This window comes from Culex pipiens, chromosome 2 (genome assembly GCF_016801865.2).
Source record: "Culex pipiens pallens isolate TS chromosome 2, TS_CPP_V2, whole genome shotgun sequence".
Classification (NCBI taxonomy): Eukaryota; Metazoa; Arthropoda; class Insecta; order Diptera; family Culicidae; genus Culex; species Culex pipiens.
Genome location: NC_068938.1, coordinates 140,935,914 through 140,955,801, shown reverse-complemented (window position 1 = coordinate 140,955,801; position 19,888 = coordinate 140,935,914). Strand labels below are relative to the sequence as shown.

The window sequence follows — 19,888 nt, the reverse complement described above, 5'->3', positions numbered from 1 at the left end:
TATTCACACTTCAAAAATTCTCAATAGATAAATCAATTCCGTTAGGGAATATAACAAAATTTAAAAAATGAACTCTCCAAAGTTAATTTTATCGGATTAATTTAAGCTTGAAACCCCATTTCATGGTGAAATAAATGACCCCGATGAAATTGGTCAAAATTATTTCATAGTTCTAGCCAATTTTAGCAAAGTCCCTTAGGGGGTATATCAAATAATTTAAAAAATCATCTTCCAAAATTTCAACTTTTTAGAATAATTTTAGCTTAAGGACCCCATTTCATGGCCAAAATAATGATCCCGACGAAATTGGCCAAAATTATCCCATAGTTCTAGCCAAGTTTAGCAAAGTCCCTTAGGGGGTATATCAAATAATTAAAAAAATCAACTTTCAAAATTTCAACTTTTCAGAATAATTTTAGCTTAAGGACCTCATTTCATGGCCAAAATAATGACCCTGACGAAATTGGTCAAAATTATCCCACAGTTCTAATCATTTTAAAAAAAGTCCCTTAGGGGGTATATCAAATAATTAAAAAAAATCAGCATTCAAAATTTCAACTTTTCAGAATAATTTTAGCTTAAGGACCCCATTTCATGGCCAAACTAATGATCCCAACGAAATTGGCCAACATTATCCCATAGTTCTAGCCAATTTTAGCAAAGTCCCTTAGGGGGCATATCAAATAATTAAAAAAATCAACTTCCAAAATTTCAACTTTTTAAAATCATTTTAGCTTAAGGACCCCATTTCATGGCCAAAATAATAACCCCGACGAAATTAGACAAAATTATCCCAAAGATCTAAACATATTTAACAAAACAAAAATTAATAACAGATTGTGTTATGGACACTTAGAATTTTTTTCCATTTGTGCGATTTATGGTAATTTTTTTCTTAGTCAGTATAACGAACGAATAACAAATTTTGTTATTAGGAGAGTTTTTGAAATGTATAACATTTCCTCTTATTAGCATGTTATTAAACATTTTCAATATAACATCACTTCAATACCAAATTGTGTTATTTTATCAGAACTGTTATTATTTTTTCTTCTTGAAGTTGAACTTCAGGATAAAATAATAACATTTTTTGTTATTTTAACAGGATTTGTTATTGAAATATTATTAATTTTGTTATTACCGTCTTCCCGCGTTTATACTTTCTTTACATTGAGTAAGCTTCAGAAATTAATATTTTCAGAAATAGATCTTGGTAACAAAATTTCAGATTTCTTGTATATGAACTAAACATTTAATTTAACCGAAGAAAATCGTGTTGAGTTTCATTTATTATTATTCTCAGAGCATTTAAAAAAAGTTAAGAAAAATGTCTTCCGCTCGAATTTTGGAAATTCCCGGGAAATTTGCAAATCTCCCGGGAAACAAGATTTTTTTTTTTTTGGGAAATCCCGGGAATTTTTTTCCCTGGACGGGAAATTGGACGCTCTCAGGCCCGTAGCCAGGGGGGGGGCTACCGGGCTGCAGCCCCCCCCGAAATTTTTCCATTTTTTTTTAAATTGTACTACCTTAAAAAATCTCAAATCAATGATTGTGTGTTCTCTTCCCAGAAAAAAATTGTAAGATAGAGAATCAAGAATTGATTGATCAAACTAAGTAATTTGCCTGTCCATTGCCGGGCTCAGTTTTTGTAGATTATGGATCCAATATTTAAAAATTGAGCTGCAGATTTGAACATTGAACATTCCATTCAGTAACATCTCATTTATCTTGTAGTTTTAGCATTACAATGTTTAGGGTGGTCCAAATCTGGGCTTACTTGGGGCTATCCCCTGAAATCAAAGATTTACCCATCACTAGCCTAAGTTCCAAAATTTGAGCTTTTTCTGACCACTGACCACCAAGTTTGGGCAAAATCGTCAACTGTTTCAGTTTTTGACCAATGGAAGGCGCAATAACTATCCAGTTCTTACCAATTTTCAGAACTAATATCTTCTTTAAATTTGGAAAAACTTTCCCTTATTTTTTGGGTTTTTTGCTAAAAAGTTATTAACCTTCGAAAATAGCAATTTCCGAGCGGACTGCTCTAAGGGGCTACATAGAAATAATTACCGTCATCTGGGGCGAATCGGGACTACAGTCTGAATAGGGACAGCAAAAATCCTTAGATCTCGTTGTCTTATTTTTGATTGTAGAGCTTAAGTATGACCCCTGAAGAGCCATAAAATAATTTAGAATTTTTGGATTCAATGTGGCGGCCAAAATGGAGGTTAAGAAATATTTCTGGTGTTTTTTTTAATGGTCCAATAAACCAAATTTCCAGTTTTTGCTTTTTGGGTGCTTTTGAAACCGCCTTGAGTCAGGGGTATTAAAAACACACATAAGCAAAAACTGAAAATTTTGTGTATTGGACTTTTAAAAAAACACCAGATTTGTTCAAATTTAACTAAAATGTGGTTGCAGATGCCGAATTTGATGTTAAAAACAAGCAAATAAAACATGCCGATTTCATTTGTTCCTGATTCGATTATCCGAAGTTCGAAGGAACTTTGGATAATCGAGGCTTCGGCTAGTCGAATTTGGACTGTAAAATTAATAGCCCTTCTTTATTTGCATTAAAACCTTTAAACTGTTAACAAATGTTTTTTTTTCTACATTTTTTAAAATTTATCATAATTTCTCAAAAATATTTAGATTTTGTTTTCAAAAATGAAAGCATTTAATATGAAAAACTTTTGAGTGAATTTCGACTATTATCAGAAATACAATTCTAATTTTATCGTTTTGGTTTTAAGAATATGGTTAGTTACATATCTGAGACCTTAGAGAAAAATGCTTGAGAAATATCTGTGTGTATTTTTTTTATTACTTTTTCGTAAACCTTTTTTCCGAAACCACTCGTCCAAAATGCTTTCTTTTGGTCACATTTTTTAGTTTCCAAGATCAACTAAGTGAATTCGGAAGATCAACTAAGTCAATCCTTATTATCAACTAATTTTCACTTTGTGCATGAGCTTGCGATTTTTAAAGGAAGAAATAAAATGATAAAAATATAAAAAACGTTAAAAAATTTAAGCTCGGATTCATTTAAATTTCGTTTAAAAATATTTAGAATTTTTGTAACATGTCGCGGAACCGCGGAAAGTTTTTTGTCGCGAAAAAAGCATTTCGCCATCAGCTAGATATTTTGAAAACTAATTATGCAAAACAACTGTACTGATTTAAAGTGTGTTTTGAAACACTTTTAAAATAATAAAACCATAGCTTGTAGTTTTGATTTTAAACCCTCTCGACTTTCGTCAGAGTTTAGTGACATAAACTTCAGAATAATATTCGCAACGGCTAATTAAAGATTTAAAAATTTTACACTTTAAAATTTCTAAATTTTCATAATTTTTGATTTCAAATTTTTTAGTGTAAGACAAAGAAATGCCAGAAATCAAAAATAAAAATAATAAAAACAAAACAAATTTAAGATAACAATTCAACAGAATAATATCAAAAAATTTGAAATTCCAAAAATTTAAAAATCTAAAACTGAAAAATTAATAATATAATCAATACTTAAAAAATCCTAAACTAAAAAAATATCATTTTAAAATTATGTTATTCAAAGTCCAATAAATTATGTTTTTTCAATCCTAATTTTTTGATGCTTTAAATATTTTTATGTTTGAATTCTAGTATTCCTAAATTTATTTATTTTTACCAGAAAATTAAGTGATTATTGTAAAGGCTTTTCCCTTTTTTTCAGCATTTTAAGATTCAGCGTTTTGACAGTCAACTTCATGAGGCAATTCTTCAATATTATTTAAGCGAAAACATTATTTTCAAATGTTATTTTCAGTCGCATTCAAATAAACAAATCAAAATCTCATCAACACATATTGCACCCGAAGAGATACCAAACGACGCTTTTTGTTTCTGTTCCTTTTCTGCTGCGTACCGCTTAAGAGAAGTCTTTTCGTAAACATTTTCTTGATCGTTTCATGAGATTTTTTTTTGTATGGGGTTTTAAGAGTCTCCGTACTACAGGACATTTTTTAAAATTTTTGTTTGAATGTAAGATATAGTTCTTGTAGCAAAATTCAGACTAAGATTTGATTTACAGGAAAAATAATTGATTTAAGAATTCTTACATAAAGTATTCTTTACTTTTAAAACATCAAAAATTTAAGATAATAATTTCACATGATAATTAAAAAAAAATCAGAAATTCCAAAAATGAAAAAAATCAAAAACTTAAAAAATTATAAAATAATTACAACTTAAAAAAATCCTTAAATTATAAAAAACATTTTTTATCAATTTTAAATAAAGATATTCAAAAAATAATTTTCAATCATTTCAATAAATTATGTTTTAATAATCTTAATTTTTTGATGCTTCGAATATTTGTATGTTTGAATTCTAGTGCAGACTAAGATTAGATTTACAGGATAAAACTGATCGATTTATGAATTCTTACATAAAGTTTTCTTTATTTTTGATTTAGCAAGGTTTCGTAAATATTAAATTTCTAAACCATAAAATGTGCAGGATTTTGTTCCCAGAGACAAGATATTGCTTGAACAAACATCGATTTTAATAAATGGTTACAATCCTAAATTATTCAACATGATTAGATCCCAGAAATACAAAAAAAAAGGATTTCATTTGTGTGGTTTTTTGTTTTGCTTAGAAATATTCAGAGAGTCTTTTCTAGAACCACCACAGCCAATTTACATTATTTTTCCCCTTTATCTTGTAAAATCATATTAGTTATCAAAACTTATTTTAAAAATGAATATAGTTTTGACAGTTATTTAAAAATAAAGAAATAAGTGAATTGAAGATTTTTAATGTTAATCGTGTTCGCATTTACAATTTTTATCGTACACTTTATTTTATTTCAAGAAGATGTGTCTCAAGAACTAATAGATCAATCTCCAATGGTTCTGAGTCTTTACACGATAAGAACAATACAAAGTTTTGCTTGATGTTGCTGTTATATCATTTTCATGAAAATACTTGTTAAACAGTTTGTACACTATTTTCAATAAATTGGATAATGTTAATTTTTGTGTTTTAACGAAATATGCACTTTAAAGCTTACTGTGGATTTATTTTTTTATCGATAAAAAATGAATGATTTCTATGAATTCATAGACATTTAAATTTTTTGAACCCTGGATATCTTAAATAATGTCTTTTTGATACTCTTTGGTTTAAATTTAAACTTTTATTCGATCAGAAAATTTTATTTTTAACTTAATTTTTTTTAAATTTCGAAGATAAGCAGCACTGCAACGATAGATTGAAATTTTATTAAAAAATTTTCTTTAGAAATTAAGATCGGATTAAATTTTTTTGTCATGTTTTAAAATTTTGTTTTTGCTCAAATTCTGGACCAATTTTTCAGAGTACAATGAGTAATGAATTTCAAAATGGCGTTTAGTCGGAATATTAAAGTTAAACATGAATCGTTTTAATGTTTGATGCAATCGAGGAAAATTTTAACGGTTACATATGCATTTAAAAATGGTTACATATGCATTATTAACAACTCCAGTAAATATTTTGGCGTTAAAATTTAATTTAATACATTTTATCTAAATTTTTTAACACATTAAAATTAAACTCAATCACTGATTTTTTTTCTTCAAATCTATTTATTAACAGATATCCATTATAGGCTTATAGGGTCGTCCAATTACCATGGAGACACTTCAGAAGCTGAAATTTCAACGATTATATTTGTTTGTATTTCATTAAAATTATTTATTTTTGAGAGCACCAGGAGCTTCGCAAAATATGAAATGGCTTCAATAGCTTAGAACAATTAAAATAAAACATTGTTTAAGTTTGTTTATAACATTTTAAGAAAAACAAATATTCCAGTTATGAGTTTTATGTTGTGCTAGAAAAAATGAAAAATGTCAGATAAACCATCACAATTATCACACAGCTGAAAATGTAAATCCAGACGGTTTAAAATTTGATAGTTCAACTTTAGCAGTTTGTTCGTGGGTTTTTCTCTCAGTATAAAATACAGAAAACATTATACTTATGGTTAGATAAATCGATATTTCTTTAAAAAAAATGTTTTGCTTTCAAAAATTTGATTCAAGTTATGTATATTTTAAATTTAGCGACGTTTATCACGCAATTGGATAACAATTAAACAATTCAAGAAAATGTAAAAAAAAAAAACACTTTCTTCTCTACTCCTTTAATACAAACTAGCTGTTTAAATAAAGAAAAAAAATGACGAAGGAGTTTCTTCAATGAAGACATTGAAAACTTAATATGAAAATCTTTGAAAACTTTTTTGCATACAATACATTACAATTTTACAATTCATCTCAATAATTATACCACAAACCAAGTGATGGTATAAATGATTTGCTGATTTTTATACTCCTTGAATTTTTGCACCCAAGCCCCCCCCGAACAAAAATCCTGGCTACGGCCCTGGACGCTCTAGTCAATTTTTCAGTGTTTGGAAGAGGTCGAGAAAGCTCAAAAATTCAATGATATACTAACCAAATGTATCTGAAAAAGATGGCATGAACTCTCAAATATGGTTTTTAGTTTTTTTGTTCTTGATGATGTCCACGTTATCAATGGGCATATCTCATAATGATCAGTTGTGCGGTGCCTGAGGGGACGCGCAGTCCTGCTTTTTCGTCTCTTTTGTGTACATGGGGTGATTGGATTTTTTCTTCTTCTTTTTTCTGGAGAATCGCGGTCGAATTGATACTATATTTAAATCCCTAGATAGGTATCTTTCCGCAGCCGGCTGCCTAAGGTTTTTAAAATTTCAACCGATAAACAAATTGCTTATGGTCGCATCACCTACCACAGTGAATCCTGACCTCATACCCATCTTACTAACCCCTCAAAACTCATGTGATACTTTGTCGGAGACGCAGCTGATTTAGCGGTCCCATCACTCAAGTATCGGCTAACATTCCCATCCACTTCCCCGTGTCTTACCTCTGGTCGTGGCCGGCGTCGGTATTGATCAGCATGATAGGGACCTTTGAAAATTGCGAAGGGGTGATGATTGGTTCCTACTTTTCATCTGTGGTCCACGGAGCAATGTTTGGGGGTCCTGGTCAATAACGAAGTAGCAGCTACGGGTAGACACCTATGCTATGCTATGCTTGATGGTGAACGGCCCGAGCGGTTTAGGCTTTCAGGATTTTTGTGATATTTACTTGTAGAGTCAAAACAGATCAGTAAACTTCACTTATTTGTATATAACACATTTTTAGAGATTACATTTTTGCGGTAACACTCTTAACTTTTTTACGCGCACGATCACTTCACTTTGCATTAAGATCTTCCAGTTCTCTATGTTGAAGCCAGACTTGTCCTCCAGACCTCTGCGCCGAGCCATGCCAGACCCGAACTCTGCTACGTCCCGAGAGGACTCTTCACGGCGGCTAAGTCCCGGCGGACTTCTCAATCGGCTAAGTCTCGGCTGACTTCTCAAACGGCTAAGTCCCGGTGGAATTCTCAATCGGCTAAGTCTCGGCCGACTTTTCAAACGGCTAAGTCCCGGCGGACCGCGGCCTCCACCGCTAAGTCCGGCTGGACTGGGGCCTCTGCTACTGGTGGCTGCTGGCGGGTCCGGCTGGTCTGGGGCGTCTTCTGGAACTGGAACTGGACTGGAGTTGAGCTGGCTGGAACTGACTGGAACTAATCGCCCTCCTCAAGAATTTTGGGTTTTTATAGTCAGTCCCCGAAAACTCTACTAAGTTTTGTTCTGCTAAAAGTTGTCCGTTCCGATGAGAAGCATCGATGAACCTCATGAATTAAATTGTGCAGACCTCTGCAATTCTTCATTACTTTCCGTATGGTGTAGTGAGTACACCTCAAAATCGGAAGTCATGGGTTCGAACCATTGTCGTGAAACTTTAAATTATGTTATTGGAAGATCAAAATTATGTTCCTCAAATATTCTCAAAAATGCAAGTCAATAATGAGAAGGTCGAATTCTCCATTGAACAAACATGCCAATGAATTTGGTTAAGCCACACCCTCAATTTCCCCTGTGTAATAACATCGCACATTCATAATTGAAAGCTTAACCATTTTTTTTGATTGCCTAACAATTGGCGAAAATTAATAAAGGGCTTTTCAGGTGAGGATGACTCATGATCCACACCTGTACATAAGCTTAATTATTTGTCGCGCAACGCGAGTCGACGAATAAAATTATTTATGCTTGCGTAAGCGCGCATGGTCAGAACTGTTGTGAGGTTCGAAAAATGGACAAATTTAATGATTTAAATTTGAGGTCGCTGCAATGGTGTCCACGTTTTCAATGGGCATATCTCATAATAGTTTGATATATCTGGTATCATTAGGCGAAAGTAAAAACACTTCAAAACAAGCTTTGGTTTGTATTGGACTGTGTAATGTAACAATTTTATTATTTTATTTAGATTCTAGCAATTGCAAGTATAACACTTTCTCCGAATGACTTCACTACAAAGCAAGAAAACAAACAACTGAAATATCCAAACCAGCCAAAACTTCGTCGATTTCCTCAAACTGGCGCGACATATTCCCTCTTGTTTAGACCCAAACGCGAACATGATTGTCCCAGCTGCACGAGGCCAGCGCCATTCCGTTCGGGGCCATGCAAATTGAAGTGACACGATTCTCGTGGCCACTCAGCGTACCTGAAAGTGCAAACGCGTGCTCGCTCTCATTAGTCTTTGCTAATTCAATTGTTCAAATTATTGCACATTACCGTTATGCGATCCCTTCATCGTGTCCCAAATGTGGACGTTGTTGTCGTCGGATCCGCACAGAATGTAACGGCCACTATACGACAAAGCTGAGGAATTAAAGAGAGGGGGAAAAAACGTTACAATTGCAAATTGTTACAAATTTCCATGAATATCAATCTCACCGCATGAAGTGAAACCGCTGCTCTTGTTTGGTGGTTCAAAGTGACCGATCTGCTGGTCCGACCGGAAGTCGAACAGACGAGCCGTTTTGTCCTCCGAGCCGGTGGCGAACCCGAAGCCACTGGGATGGTACTGCAAAAATGTGTAAAATGAAATGCCAGTTTTTGTGAGCTTTCCAGTTTCTCAAAATATTGGCAAGTTTAAACAAATTGTGAATCCAACTCTCCAATACTCACGCTGACACTGTTGACGTCGGCCTCGTGCCCGAAGAACGTCTGCTTCGGCGTCGACTCGCGCACATCCCACAGCTTACAGGTCCGATCGACCGAACCCGTCACGTACGTGTTCTTGTCCGGACTGAGCGAGATCGAAACCACGTCCCCGTTGTGGGCATCGAACTCGGACGTCTTCTTGCCCACCTGCAGATCCCAAATGCAACTGTAACAGACGAGCAATGTCAGTGTTGGAAATATGGGAAAATAAAGGTCAGAACCAACATCTTCAGATCGCCGGACCCGGTCAGCACGTGCGTATCGTCCAGGAACCGGCACGAGCTCAGGAAACCCTCGTAGCCGGCCAGCTCGCGCACAATCTTGGCGTTGCCCTGGGCGTCCCGGTTGTTGATGTCGTACACGGTGCACATGTTGTCCATGCCCCCGCAAGCCACAAAGTTCCCGGACTCGGCAAAGGCCACACTCATGACCCAGGCCGACCGCAGCGGGATGACCTGCACCTTGTTCGCGGTCCAGGTGTCCCAGATGATGAGCTTGCCGTCGAGCGAACCGGTGACGCAGTGCCGCGAGTCGCCCGCAAAGTGCACCGAGTTGACCTTGTTGATGTGACCCTTGAGGAACTTTTTCGTCGAGATGCGCACCTTCGGTGCGTCCCCCATGTCCGAGCATTTGTCCTGCAGCGTGCAGTCGGCGGCCTTCTTTTGCTCGTCCTGCGAAATGAAGGGGAACGAAGGAAAGAAAGTGACAGTTAACAAACCACGGAAAATTAGCTTAATTGGATCGAGAGTTTGTTGTGGAGTTGTTATTTCATTATAAGTCTGAGTCAGTTGGGCACTGAAATAGAATATCCGGTGGGAATCCTTGTATGTGTCCACCGGGACACGTGTCCCCGGAGCGGAATGTCGAGACTTTTTGAACAACAGGTTGGTACCGAATCAACGTTGGCCTTGATATCAAAGTCAGAGTTATGGACTCTTGTCACGAGATATGTAAAATAAGGTCAATCCTAAGTCAATCACCTCAAAGACTAAACATTAGGATGTAACAAAAATGACTTTTTGGCGGGCATTCAAGGGTTTGTTCCGTAACAGGAGCTGGCGCTCTGCACTTGAATTTTAAAGTGGATTTAACCCGTAAAAAAGATTTTTTTTCAAAAATGTCACTTTTTGAGGCATTATTTTTAACAACATTGGCGCGTAGGCCAGATCTTTGCACATCTTTTGGTATATATAACATTGAAATTTGGAGCACCCTTGGGCTCGGTACAGACCTTCATAGTTTGGCATTTTTTTTCGAAAAATCGGTCCCGGCAGAAAAGATATGCGTCACGCCTTGCGACGCCCTAGACGCCATTTGATTTTGCTGGGACCGATTTTTCGAAAAAATGCCAAACTTTGAAGGTCTGTACCGAGCTCCAGGGTGCTCCAAATTTCAATGTTACACGGAGAAAAAAAGAGTTTTTAAAAAACGTACCATGGCATTTAAACACTTTGTTCGTGGTTCCCATTTTCATGAACGCTTGTTCGCGATTTTGGGAACTCTTTTTTCTCCGTGTAACATTGAAATTTGGAGCACCCTGGAGCTGGGTACAGACCTTCAAAGTTTGGCATTTTTCGAAAAATCGGTCCCAGCAAAATCAAATGGCGTCTAAGGCGTCGCAAGGCTTAGGAACTCTTTTTTCTCCGTGCAATCAAGTTCATATTTTGGATTTGGGCTTAGTATGCCCACCGGAACAAACTCTTGAATGCCCGCCAAAAAGTCATTTTTGTTACACTCTACTAAACATGTTTACTTAATTCACCTTCAGACGGCTGCTTCCAATGGTTTATATTATGTTTAATTACCACACATAACAATTTCTTGTCTTAATTATCATTATATTCATTATCTAGTTGTCAGATCATCAAACTTAGGTAATCACTCACAACTTGTCAAACTGTCACAAGGAAGGATTTTTCAATTACCTATGAGCGACTGGTCTCATGATGCATCCGAACACTGTTTACATAACAATATTTACACGGCGTGGAGCGAAATGTTATAAACGGCGATACCCCATCGGAGATTTATACATGGAAAATTGTTTAATAATAATAAAATAAAAATATGTATTGGTGAAAATTGCGTTAATCAAAATTTTAAGGTTTTTGATGTTAGGTGGATCAATCATTTTTTTTTGACAGATTTGTAAACAAATCCTTTACCTTTAAAACCCTTTTTACTGCCCATGATCGCATGAATGTCCCATATGCATTTTCATCGTTTTTGAGATATTGATGCAGTTTGACTCAAAATCGTGTGCCCTTTCAAAAGAGCCTATAACATCCAGTACTTTGTTCTAGAAATCAGGAGGAAATCCAGTTTTTTCGCGAAAACTTAACACGTAGCCTTATGTGTGGGACAAACTTCAAATGCGTTTTTCTCAGCTTGCTGTTTTTGCATATGGGACATTTATGAGAACATGGGCAGTTTAGGGATTGTAAATCCGTTCTGCCTGTCACTTCAAAGATTTCCATTCTTTATGTGAACTTCTGGGACCATGTATTATAATATCACTCAAAAATCAGGCTATAGGTATGATTGATTTTAAAGTGATATATCTGTTGACAGTCAAAATGAAAACCTTTAAAACCCCAAATAGGGTTTTAAAGGTAATGATTTTTCTTCAAATCTGTGAAAACAAATATTTTTTGAAGATCGATCCACCTATAAGACCAGGTTATTTCCCATCATGAAACATGTCAATCTCCAAAACGATTCGAAAACTCAATTGAATGCTGAAAAGTACTATTCAATACTGTTATTTTTGGCAATGAAAAAAAGGCCATTACATCTTTTCAGAATGATTAAAAATAGGTCAGGGAGGAATCTAATTTAATCTAATCTAATCAGATTCCCAAACATCTGTAGTGAGCCATTGCATTAGAATGAATTGAAGCATCACAAGCGTCAAAACAGCCAGGCCTACTGCGTAAAGTCGTATCGCAGAGACATGATTCGTTGAATTGGGTTGAGTTTGAGCACGGAACAACACAACGCTGAATCGACAGGGGAGAATTCAGATTTGGTTTATTCGTTGGGAGCACCATGCTATTAAGGTTTGGAACTCTGGGACCCTCTGGGATGGGCATTGTATTTCCACGAATGTCCTGGACACTTTTTTCCATGGTAAGTAGTTCAAAAACGTTACTTAATCTACCTTTAGGTGGTTGGTGCCTTCCTTTCATTTGTAGAGTGATTCCAACCCCCCTAAAGTGTCCACATGTTTATGGATCTCCCCTAACGTTCGCAGCACCTAAGAGGTCCTAATAAAAATAAGTGATGAGTAAAAAAACAGACTACCTACAGATTGTCAAGATTATACAGACACGGCCTTTGAGGAAAATAGCTACACGGCTTTTTCGTGGCGATCAGACCCGACCAGTTGAGGTTATGTGAATTCAGACCATTGTTTGAACTGCTTGTAAGTTTTAATAGGTAAGTCAGATCTTGAAAATTCTTACTCCACCTAAAATGTCTTCTCATATGCTTTCTAAAAATATATAACATGTGAGGGTTTCATGAAAAAACCACCCTTTTTACCATAATTTTAATTTAATATGAAAAAAGTTTTTTTTAACATAACTACACCCAAAGGAAGAATATATATCAAAATCTGCAACAGTGGATTTGCTGCAGAAAATGTTATATTTTATAACAGTTTTTGCAGCAAGCTCATAGCTCATTTTTGCCCGCGTCGTAAACATGTCAGCGATCTGCAGTTCTCACCAACACATATAAAGCTGGCCCGTCCCCTAGTAAACTTAAGAGAGGAGATTGTTTTGGTGCTCTGTCACACACAATCCATCAAGCGTCCATGGTGCGGTGGTAGCGTGTCGGATCAATTACCAAAAAGTTAGTGGTTTAATCCTCGTTCTGTTAAGATTTTTTTTTGCAATACAACCAAACAGCCGTCGGTGATGTCGATAATTATCGGTAACGGGCAAAATTGTCATACCCCTATAGCGCAATAAATGCATGAGGACAGTTTTCATGCAGAATCTGATATACTTTCATGCAGCCATGCATCACAATCATGCGACCGCCGGTTGAGTGTATTTAAATACATGATAAAACTGCATGAATTTAAATAGCAACTTAGGGGACGTTAAGACGGATCGATTAAATCCTTTCCGGCCAAAATCGGTTGAGCCTGTGACAGGATATGCCAGTGACATTGATTTGGTACACATGTCTACATACAGCCAAACACACAGAGATTTGCTCAGCTGGTGATTCTGAGTCGATATGTACAAATGAAGGTAAGTCTAGGAGGTCTAAATAAAAAGTTCATTTTCCGAGTGATTTTATAGCTTTTCTATACTAACAACTAATATGTAAATCTGTTTTGGGCTAAAACCAACTTTTTTAAAGCTTTCTGAACACGTTCTTAAAATTATAGGAAAACAACTGTCTATCTTATCGCACGGGAGCTTAGAACGCCATTTTGTGCAGCTCACAATCCCTCATTTTTTGACCTTCACTGGTCCCCGAAATTCGATTTCAATCCTGAGATATTTAATGAAAACCGATAAAACTCCATGCATTGTTTTCACTCTTCATATGAAAGAAGTTTCGATCAGATCGTGCTATCTTGACACCCCTGAAAGTTGCTGCAATTGCGACAACTGGTCGAAGGGATTTCAGGTCAGAACGCGTTTGACACACGTACATGTCCGACAACCAGGGATGCCATATCTACGGATTTCTCCGTAGATCTACGGATTTCAGCCATTTCTACGGATCTACGGATTGATCTCCAAAATCTACGGATTTTCATGCTGGCTGATAATTGTATGAAGGACGTGAAATTATATTTTTGCGTGATAAAAATGCTTTATGAAAACGTTTTGAACAATCTGTTTTAGAGAAGAAGGTTTGAGGAACGTTAAAATGAAAAGTCGTTTAGGAGAAATGGGAGAAATGAGGCGATGGCTGAAATCCAGTGCAGCTTATCCAGCTTTTGGCGTTCGAATGGTGAACGCCCGAAATGTCAAAATCACGCAGTGGTACCAACATTACGAAAAAAGTGTGCCATGGCATGACAGCCGCATTTTTTTTTCTAATGTTGGTGCTCTTGCGCGATTTTGACATTTCGGACGTTCAACATTCGAACGCCATCTTCGCTTAAAAACCTGGATAGATAAGTAATCGATCTAGTGGGTTGAGGTCACGTCAAGTCGATGATTGAAAAATAATTATGTTGGTGTACATAAAACATTAATAAATAATTTAAAACAAAATCGTAACATAAGTTAAACTTGAGTTAAAAGGCAAATTTGGATTGAAATTGGAACATGTGGTGTGTATTGGGCCCAAGAAACAAAAAAAAATCCCAAAACATCCTGTTTCTTTTCGGAGTTAACTCCTAGCGCTTTGCGATGTTATACTTAGTTATTCTCCGGATCAAAAACTTTAACAAAAATTGAGCATAGGAATATTGTATAGGGTTTTGAGTAACTTTCTCTAAGAAAAGGTTACAAGTGAAAATTCCACATATTTTTTTCGCGTGTTCATGAGGTCATTTTTAGTAACTTTTGCTCTACGAAAAATGTCACTTTTCTTCAGGGATGCACCTTGGGTCCAAGGGGCCCTTGGCGAAGCATCAATTTTGCGCCCTCCTTAATATTTCCCCACTTTGATGAATTGATTTTAAATTCAAATGTTTGCCGATTGCTTTAAAAAATTCTGATTTAAAAATTGCAATTGGCGTAGTAAACAGGTTGATAAAAAAATCCCTAAGTCAGTTTTCTTGTTGCAGTATTTTCAAATCGATGATTTAATTTCTAGTTTCTATTTTCTACTTTAAATTGATATGAAATTCAAAAATACAATTTAAAAATCAAACATTGAATCTGTTTTTTTTTTAAATTAATTTTATAATCAAAAAAAATTAATGTTTTTTTTTATTTAATTATTTATTTGTGAAATCAAATTGATTTAAAATTCAAAGATTTTAAACAAAACTAAGAAAAAAATATTTTTCAAACCACCTATAAAAATATTTTTTGTTTATAAATTTTATTATTTCTATATTTCTTAATAACTAAAACCAAATTTGCTTCGAGATATGTCCAGAGCATTAATATGGTAAATGAGCAATTCTCTGAGATTTCGGTCATTCGATTTTTTTTGTATTTTTTAATCCGGCTGAAACTTTTTTGGTGCCTTTGGTATGCCCAAAGAAGCCATTTTGCATAAATAGTTTGTCCATATAATTTTCCATACAAATTTGGCAGCTGTCCATACAAAAATGATTTATGAAAATTCGAAAATCTTTATCTTTGGAAGGAATTTTTTGATCGAATTTTGGAAATTTCTGAAGAGTTAGCATTTGATGTCCCCTAAAACATATCAGAAAAAAATAATGTTTTTTGCAAGTCATGTTTTAATGACAAAAAGTGAAGTAGAAAATCACTAAATTTTTTTTACCAACTACCATATTTTTTCAGTGTCGAACTTATCCATACCTACAACTTTGCCGAAGACACCAAATCGATTAAAAAATTCCTTCCAAAGATACAGATTTTCGAATTTTCATAAATCATTTTTGTATGGACAGCTGACAAATTTGTATGGAAAATTATATGAGCGAACTAATGATGCAACATGGCTTTTTTGGGCATACCGAAGGCACCAATAAAGTTTCAGCCGGATTAAAAAATACAAAAAATGAAATTAAAGAAAAAAGACCGATTCCGTAGAGAATTGCTCAAATGTGTTAATTTTGGCAAAATAACGCTGTAATATCCCACAACCTGAAATCCATGTAAAAACTAAAAAAAATATATAGACATTTTGTAACTTTTCTCCATACCAGCACGTCCCTGATTTTTTTTTTGTACATAAAAAAGATAAAAACAAAATTCATATAAATGTTTCAATAAATGTTTTGTTAAAAATGTTAAAAAAATTTATCATATAATTGATTATTTTTTTTTTTATTTATGACATTAATATAATTTTCATGAACGGTCTACACAAACAATTTTCGAAAACCGCCGTAGGCCAGATAAAATGCCTTCGCTGCCGGATGTTAGGTAGCCCTGGCTAAGCATTTGCGGAAAATTTAAAATTTTCTAAATTTAGATAATATTTAATGAATGAAAGGGCCATCTTGAATAAAAAAAATCGTGCTGTTCGGGTGACATTTTAAAAACTATCTTTTTTATTTTTTATATTTAAGTGGCTGTATCGCAAGAACGAAAAGACAAACCTACAATGTTTTTTTAGACGATTTTATAAAAAAATTGTACCTAAATAAAAACTAAAAAAAAAATAAAAGAAATGGACACTTATGAAGAAAAATTTTTCATTTTAAAATCTTTATCAAAATTTCTAAAAACTGCTATTCGATTCTACTTTCAAAAATGCAGTTGAAAATGTTTAAAATTTGTGTGAAAATTGTATAAGTCACGGCCAAACATACGTTTTTTTGGAAAAATTTAAATGCAAATTTTGGTAATTCAAAAGTTAATTATAAAAATGTGTATTTTTTTGTTAGAGTTAAAAATCATATATAGCATACCTGCGATCGATTAAAAAATATTTTGATTTTTAGTGAATTTCCGTTGTACATTACTGCAAAAGTTTTTTTCAGCGAAAAAAAAACCGTCAGTACTTAGATATTTTTAAAACTAATGATTGCAAAACAGCTGGGCAGGTGTAAAATGCATTTCCGAAAACACCAAATCAATCGAATAGTTCATTCGCAAGATAAAAAATTTCGACTATTGACCACTTGAAAACGTTGCAAATGTCATTTAAGTAATATTATATGTATTATGAAGGTTTATCAAATTTTACATCAATGATGGGAATAAGACTGTGGACATATTTTTTATGTAATACACATAAATTCAATGTTAATGTTGCAATTTTTTCTAAATAGGGTACCTAAGAAATTATAGTAAATCATTTTTTGTAATAAAAATCAGAGTTGTCTTGAAAATAGGAGTTCAATAAACTCAACATTAAAATACATTTCCCTGTGTTTATAAGACACATTCTCCGGGCTAGTATACCAGTAGGAAAATTTTAAAACTTGATTTAATGGCGAAAGATATGTTGGAATCCTGAAACATATCCGGTAGTCAGGATACATTTTTCCAAAGCATATCATGTCCAGAAAATAGAATATAATATTTACTTTCAGAATCTGTAACAATATTGAGGATGTTTTCTTTGAAATTTCCGAGTTACAGCAAAAAACTGAAAAAAAAGAAACGTCATTCTGTCACGGCACAATGTATCATAACCATCATAACGGACATATGCACATAAAATCATGAAAAAACATATTTTCGAAAAATCATTTATATTTTGTAGTTTATGTACACTAGCACAACTGTGGAAATATAGTTAAATTAGGCATGAAATTTGAAATTAATTTTTTGTTGATCTTGATAAAACCTTAATTCAATTTTAGTGAAAAAAAACTTTAAAAAGAAAACTATTTGTTTGGGAAATACTATAACCCCTAGCTAGAATAAAAATATTTTGGGTTCCCAAGACACCAACCATCTGGATTTTTTAACAAGTCTACGGATTCGACTTCCACCAGACCTGGCATCCCTGCCGACAACCGTTAAAAACATAATTCAATTAAAATTTTCATCCAAACATCGGGACAATGCAGAAAACGGCCAACCAAACAAAACTCGTTTGTAATTGTTTATATGGTGTGCTTTATTCGTTGAAATCTCAACAAAATAAACGTATTCAAAAATGCTTAAAGTTAAGGAATAAAAAATAACAAACGTTAAGTATTTCTATAGAGACAGTACTTGCTGAAAATGAGTTCTTGAATTTTGTTTGAATACAAAACTATGAATGGTGATTCAAGGACAAATATTTTTTCAAATTTTCAAGGAGCAGAAAAAACTAATAAAAAGAAGCTTGAAAATAATTTAAAAAAGTGACATTTGAGTGTAAAATGTAATTCAAAAATAAATATCAAATGAGACAAAAATGAAAATCAAATTGTTTTGACAAAATGAACAGGAAATTTGAAGTTTTGAAGGATTTTGAGACAACTATTTTTTTGCCTTCCGTCGGACGGGAAGTAAATGTTGGCCCCGGACTAGCCTAAAAAAGTTAGGTCGTTAGCTCAGTCCAGGTGTAGGAGTCGTCTCCCTGGGTCCCTGCCTCGGTGGAGTCGCTTGTAGGCAGTTGGACTAACAATCCAAAGGTCGTCAGTTTGAATCCCGGGGGGATGGAATAGGTGTAAAAAGAGGTTTGCAATTGCCTCAACAATCAAGCCTTCGTACACCTAGTTTCGTGTAGGAATCTCGCAATCAAGAACGCTAAGGTAATGCTGTAGAGCTAATAATTTGATGTTTTTTTGAAAAACAATTTAGCTGCTCTAATCATCTTGGTGAATTGTTTTATTTTCCACCCAATGTTCAGGAGGCCATTTTGAACAACTTTTGTTTTATTTTTATAGCTCTTTCTTGAGCTATTTAGGACCCGAATGACTCGTTAGTTAAGTGTAAAAAAATAGCGTGAAACGCGATTTTTTAATAATAACAAAATTAAAAAATCCTTTCTATGCATATTTCCAAATAAAAATAAATCGCTTGCGCATTCTTCAGGGAACTGTTTAGGACCAAATGAAAAATTGCTGTGCTATAAAAACTATCCCAATGTTTATTTAAGATTCAAAATTGGCTCAAATATTGTTTTCGGCCATTTTATTTTAAATCGGAGCCGGTCTAGAGGTAGGATTTGGTCTTCGCGGATTAAATTATCAAAAATTGTTTCATAAATCGTTATGACCCAGTTACAAACCTTTATTTTGGTGATCAAATCACTGAGTTCTTTCTTCAACGCGGTTACTTCTGCATCATCCTTTGGCGCCATTGTGGGTCCGCTTACTTAAAAACTTTTAATGTGATATTAAAATTTTCCAACAAATTCAACCGCTTCGACAAATTAAATTACCGCGCCTATTCCAGCCTAGACCGAGCAGGGAATGCTTTCACCATCGATTGGGTTCGATTTGTTCGCGTGGACAAACCTGCGTAACTGACCGATCGCGACGTTCAACGGAAGAGGACTAGCGCCCTGGGAAAGTCACATCGGTGGGCATACGTAAGGACTCTTGGGCCACGCTAATTAAATTTTGTGACGTTCCGCCTTCTGCAGCTACACATGGCCTTCGGTTTGCGTGCAAAACATAGGGGATGTTGATGTACATAATCATGGTTTGCTTTAGATACTGAACAAATCCTTAAAAAAGTTCCAATGAAAAACTGGGGTCAACTATATACGATTTATAAATTATTTCAAAATTTTGCATTTTATCAGCATTGCTTACCCATTTCCCCTAAACAAGAAGAATTTCAATAGATTATTTTTTCACAGTTGTTTTTCATAAACATTCTAAGCAAAACAAATCATCTGAAGTGAAATGAAGTTTTTGTTTTTCCATCAAAAATTGTTTCAACTCAAAAAATAATTATTATTAGGAAAAAAAACAAAATTAGTCTTTTTCAAATATTACCAACAATCAACCAGTGTCTGCCTGTGCGAAAATAGTGAAAGGTAAGAGCACTTTTGAGGTTTCTTCCTTGTTGCTTCACCGAGGACACAGGAAATTGGAACCGAAACCCTGAGTGCATATGAATGTCACGTTTCGAACAAGCTTTGAATATTGATACATTTGTTTTGAGAAAATATATTATAAAACTTGGTCCAGAAAAGCTTACATGTGAACCATTCGGCCCTATCTATATATTTAAAAAAATCAAA

The 19,888-nt window shown here is 34.4% G+C and overlaps 1 protein-coding gene across 1 annotated transcript; it reads right to left on the bottom strand.

Moving 5' to 3' along the window:
* Positions 1-8,339: 8,339 nt before the first annotated feature.
* Positions 8,340-19,202, bottom strand: LOC120415253 (guanine nucleotide-binding protein subunit beta-2). The gene is made up of 6 exons (XM_039576719.2): positions 18,926-19,202; positions 9,362-9,807; positions 9,101-9,302; positions 8,867-8,996; positions 8,705-8,791; positions 8,340-8,633 (listed from the first exon to the last, which is right to left on the bottom strand). Exons 1-6 carry the CDS (start codon positions 18,995-18,997, stop codon positions 8,527-8,529), a joined length of 1,044 nt encoding a protein of 347 aa, XP_039432653.1. The 5' UTR covers positions 18,998-19,202; the 3' UTR covers positions 8,340-8,526.
* Between the last annotated feature and the right edge of the window lie 686 nt (positions 19,203-19,888).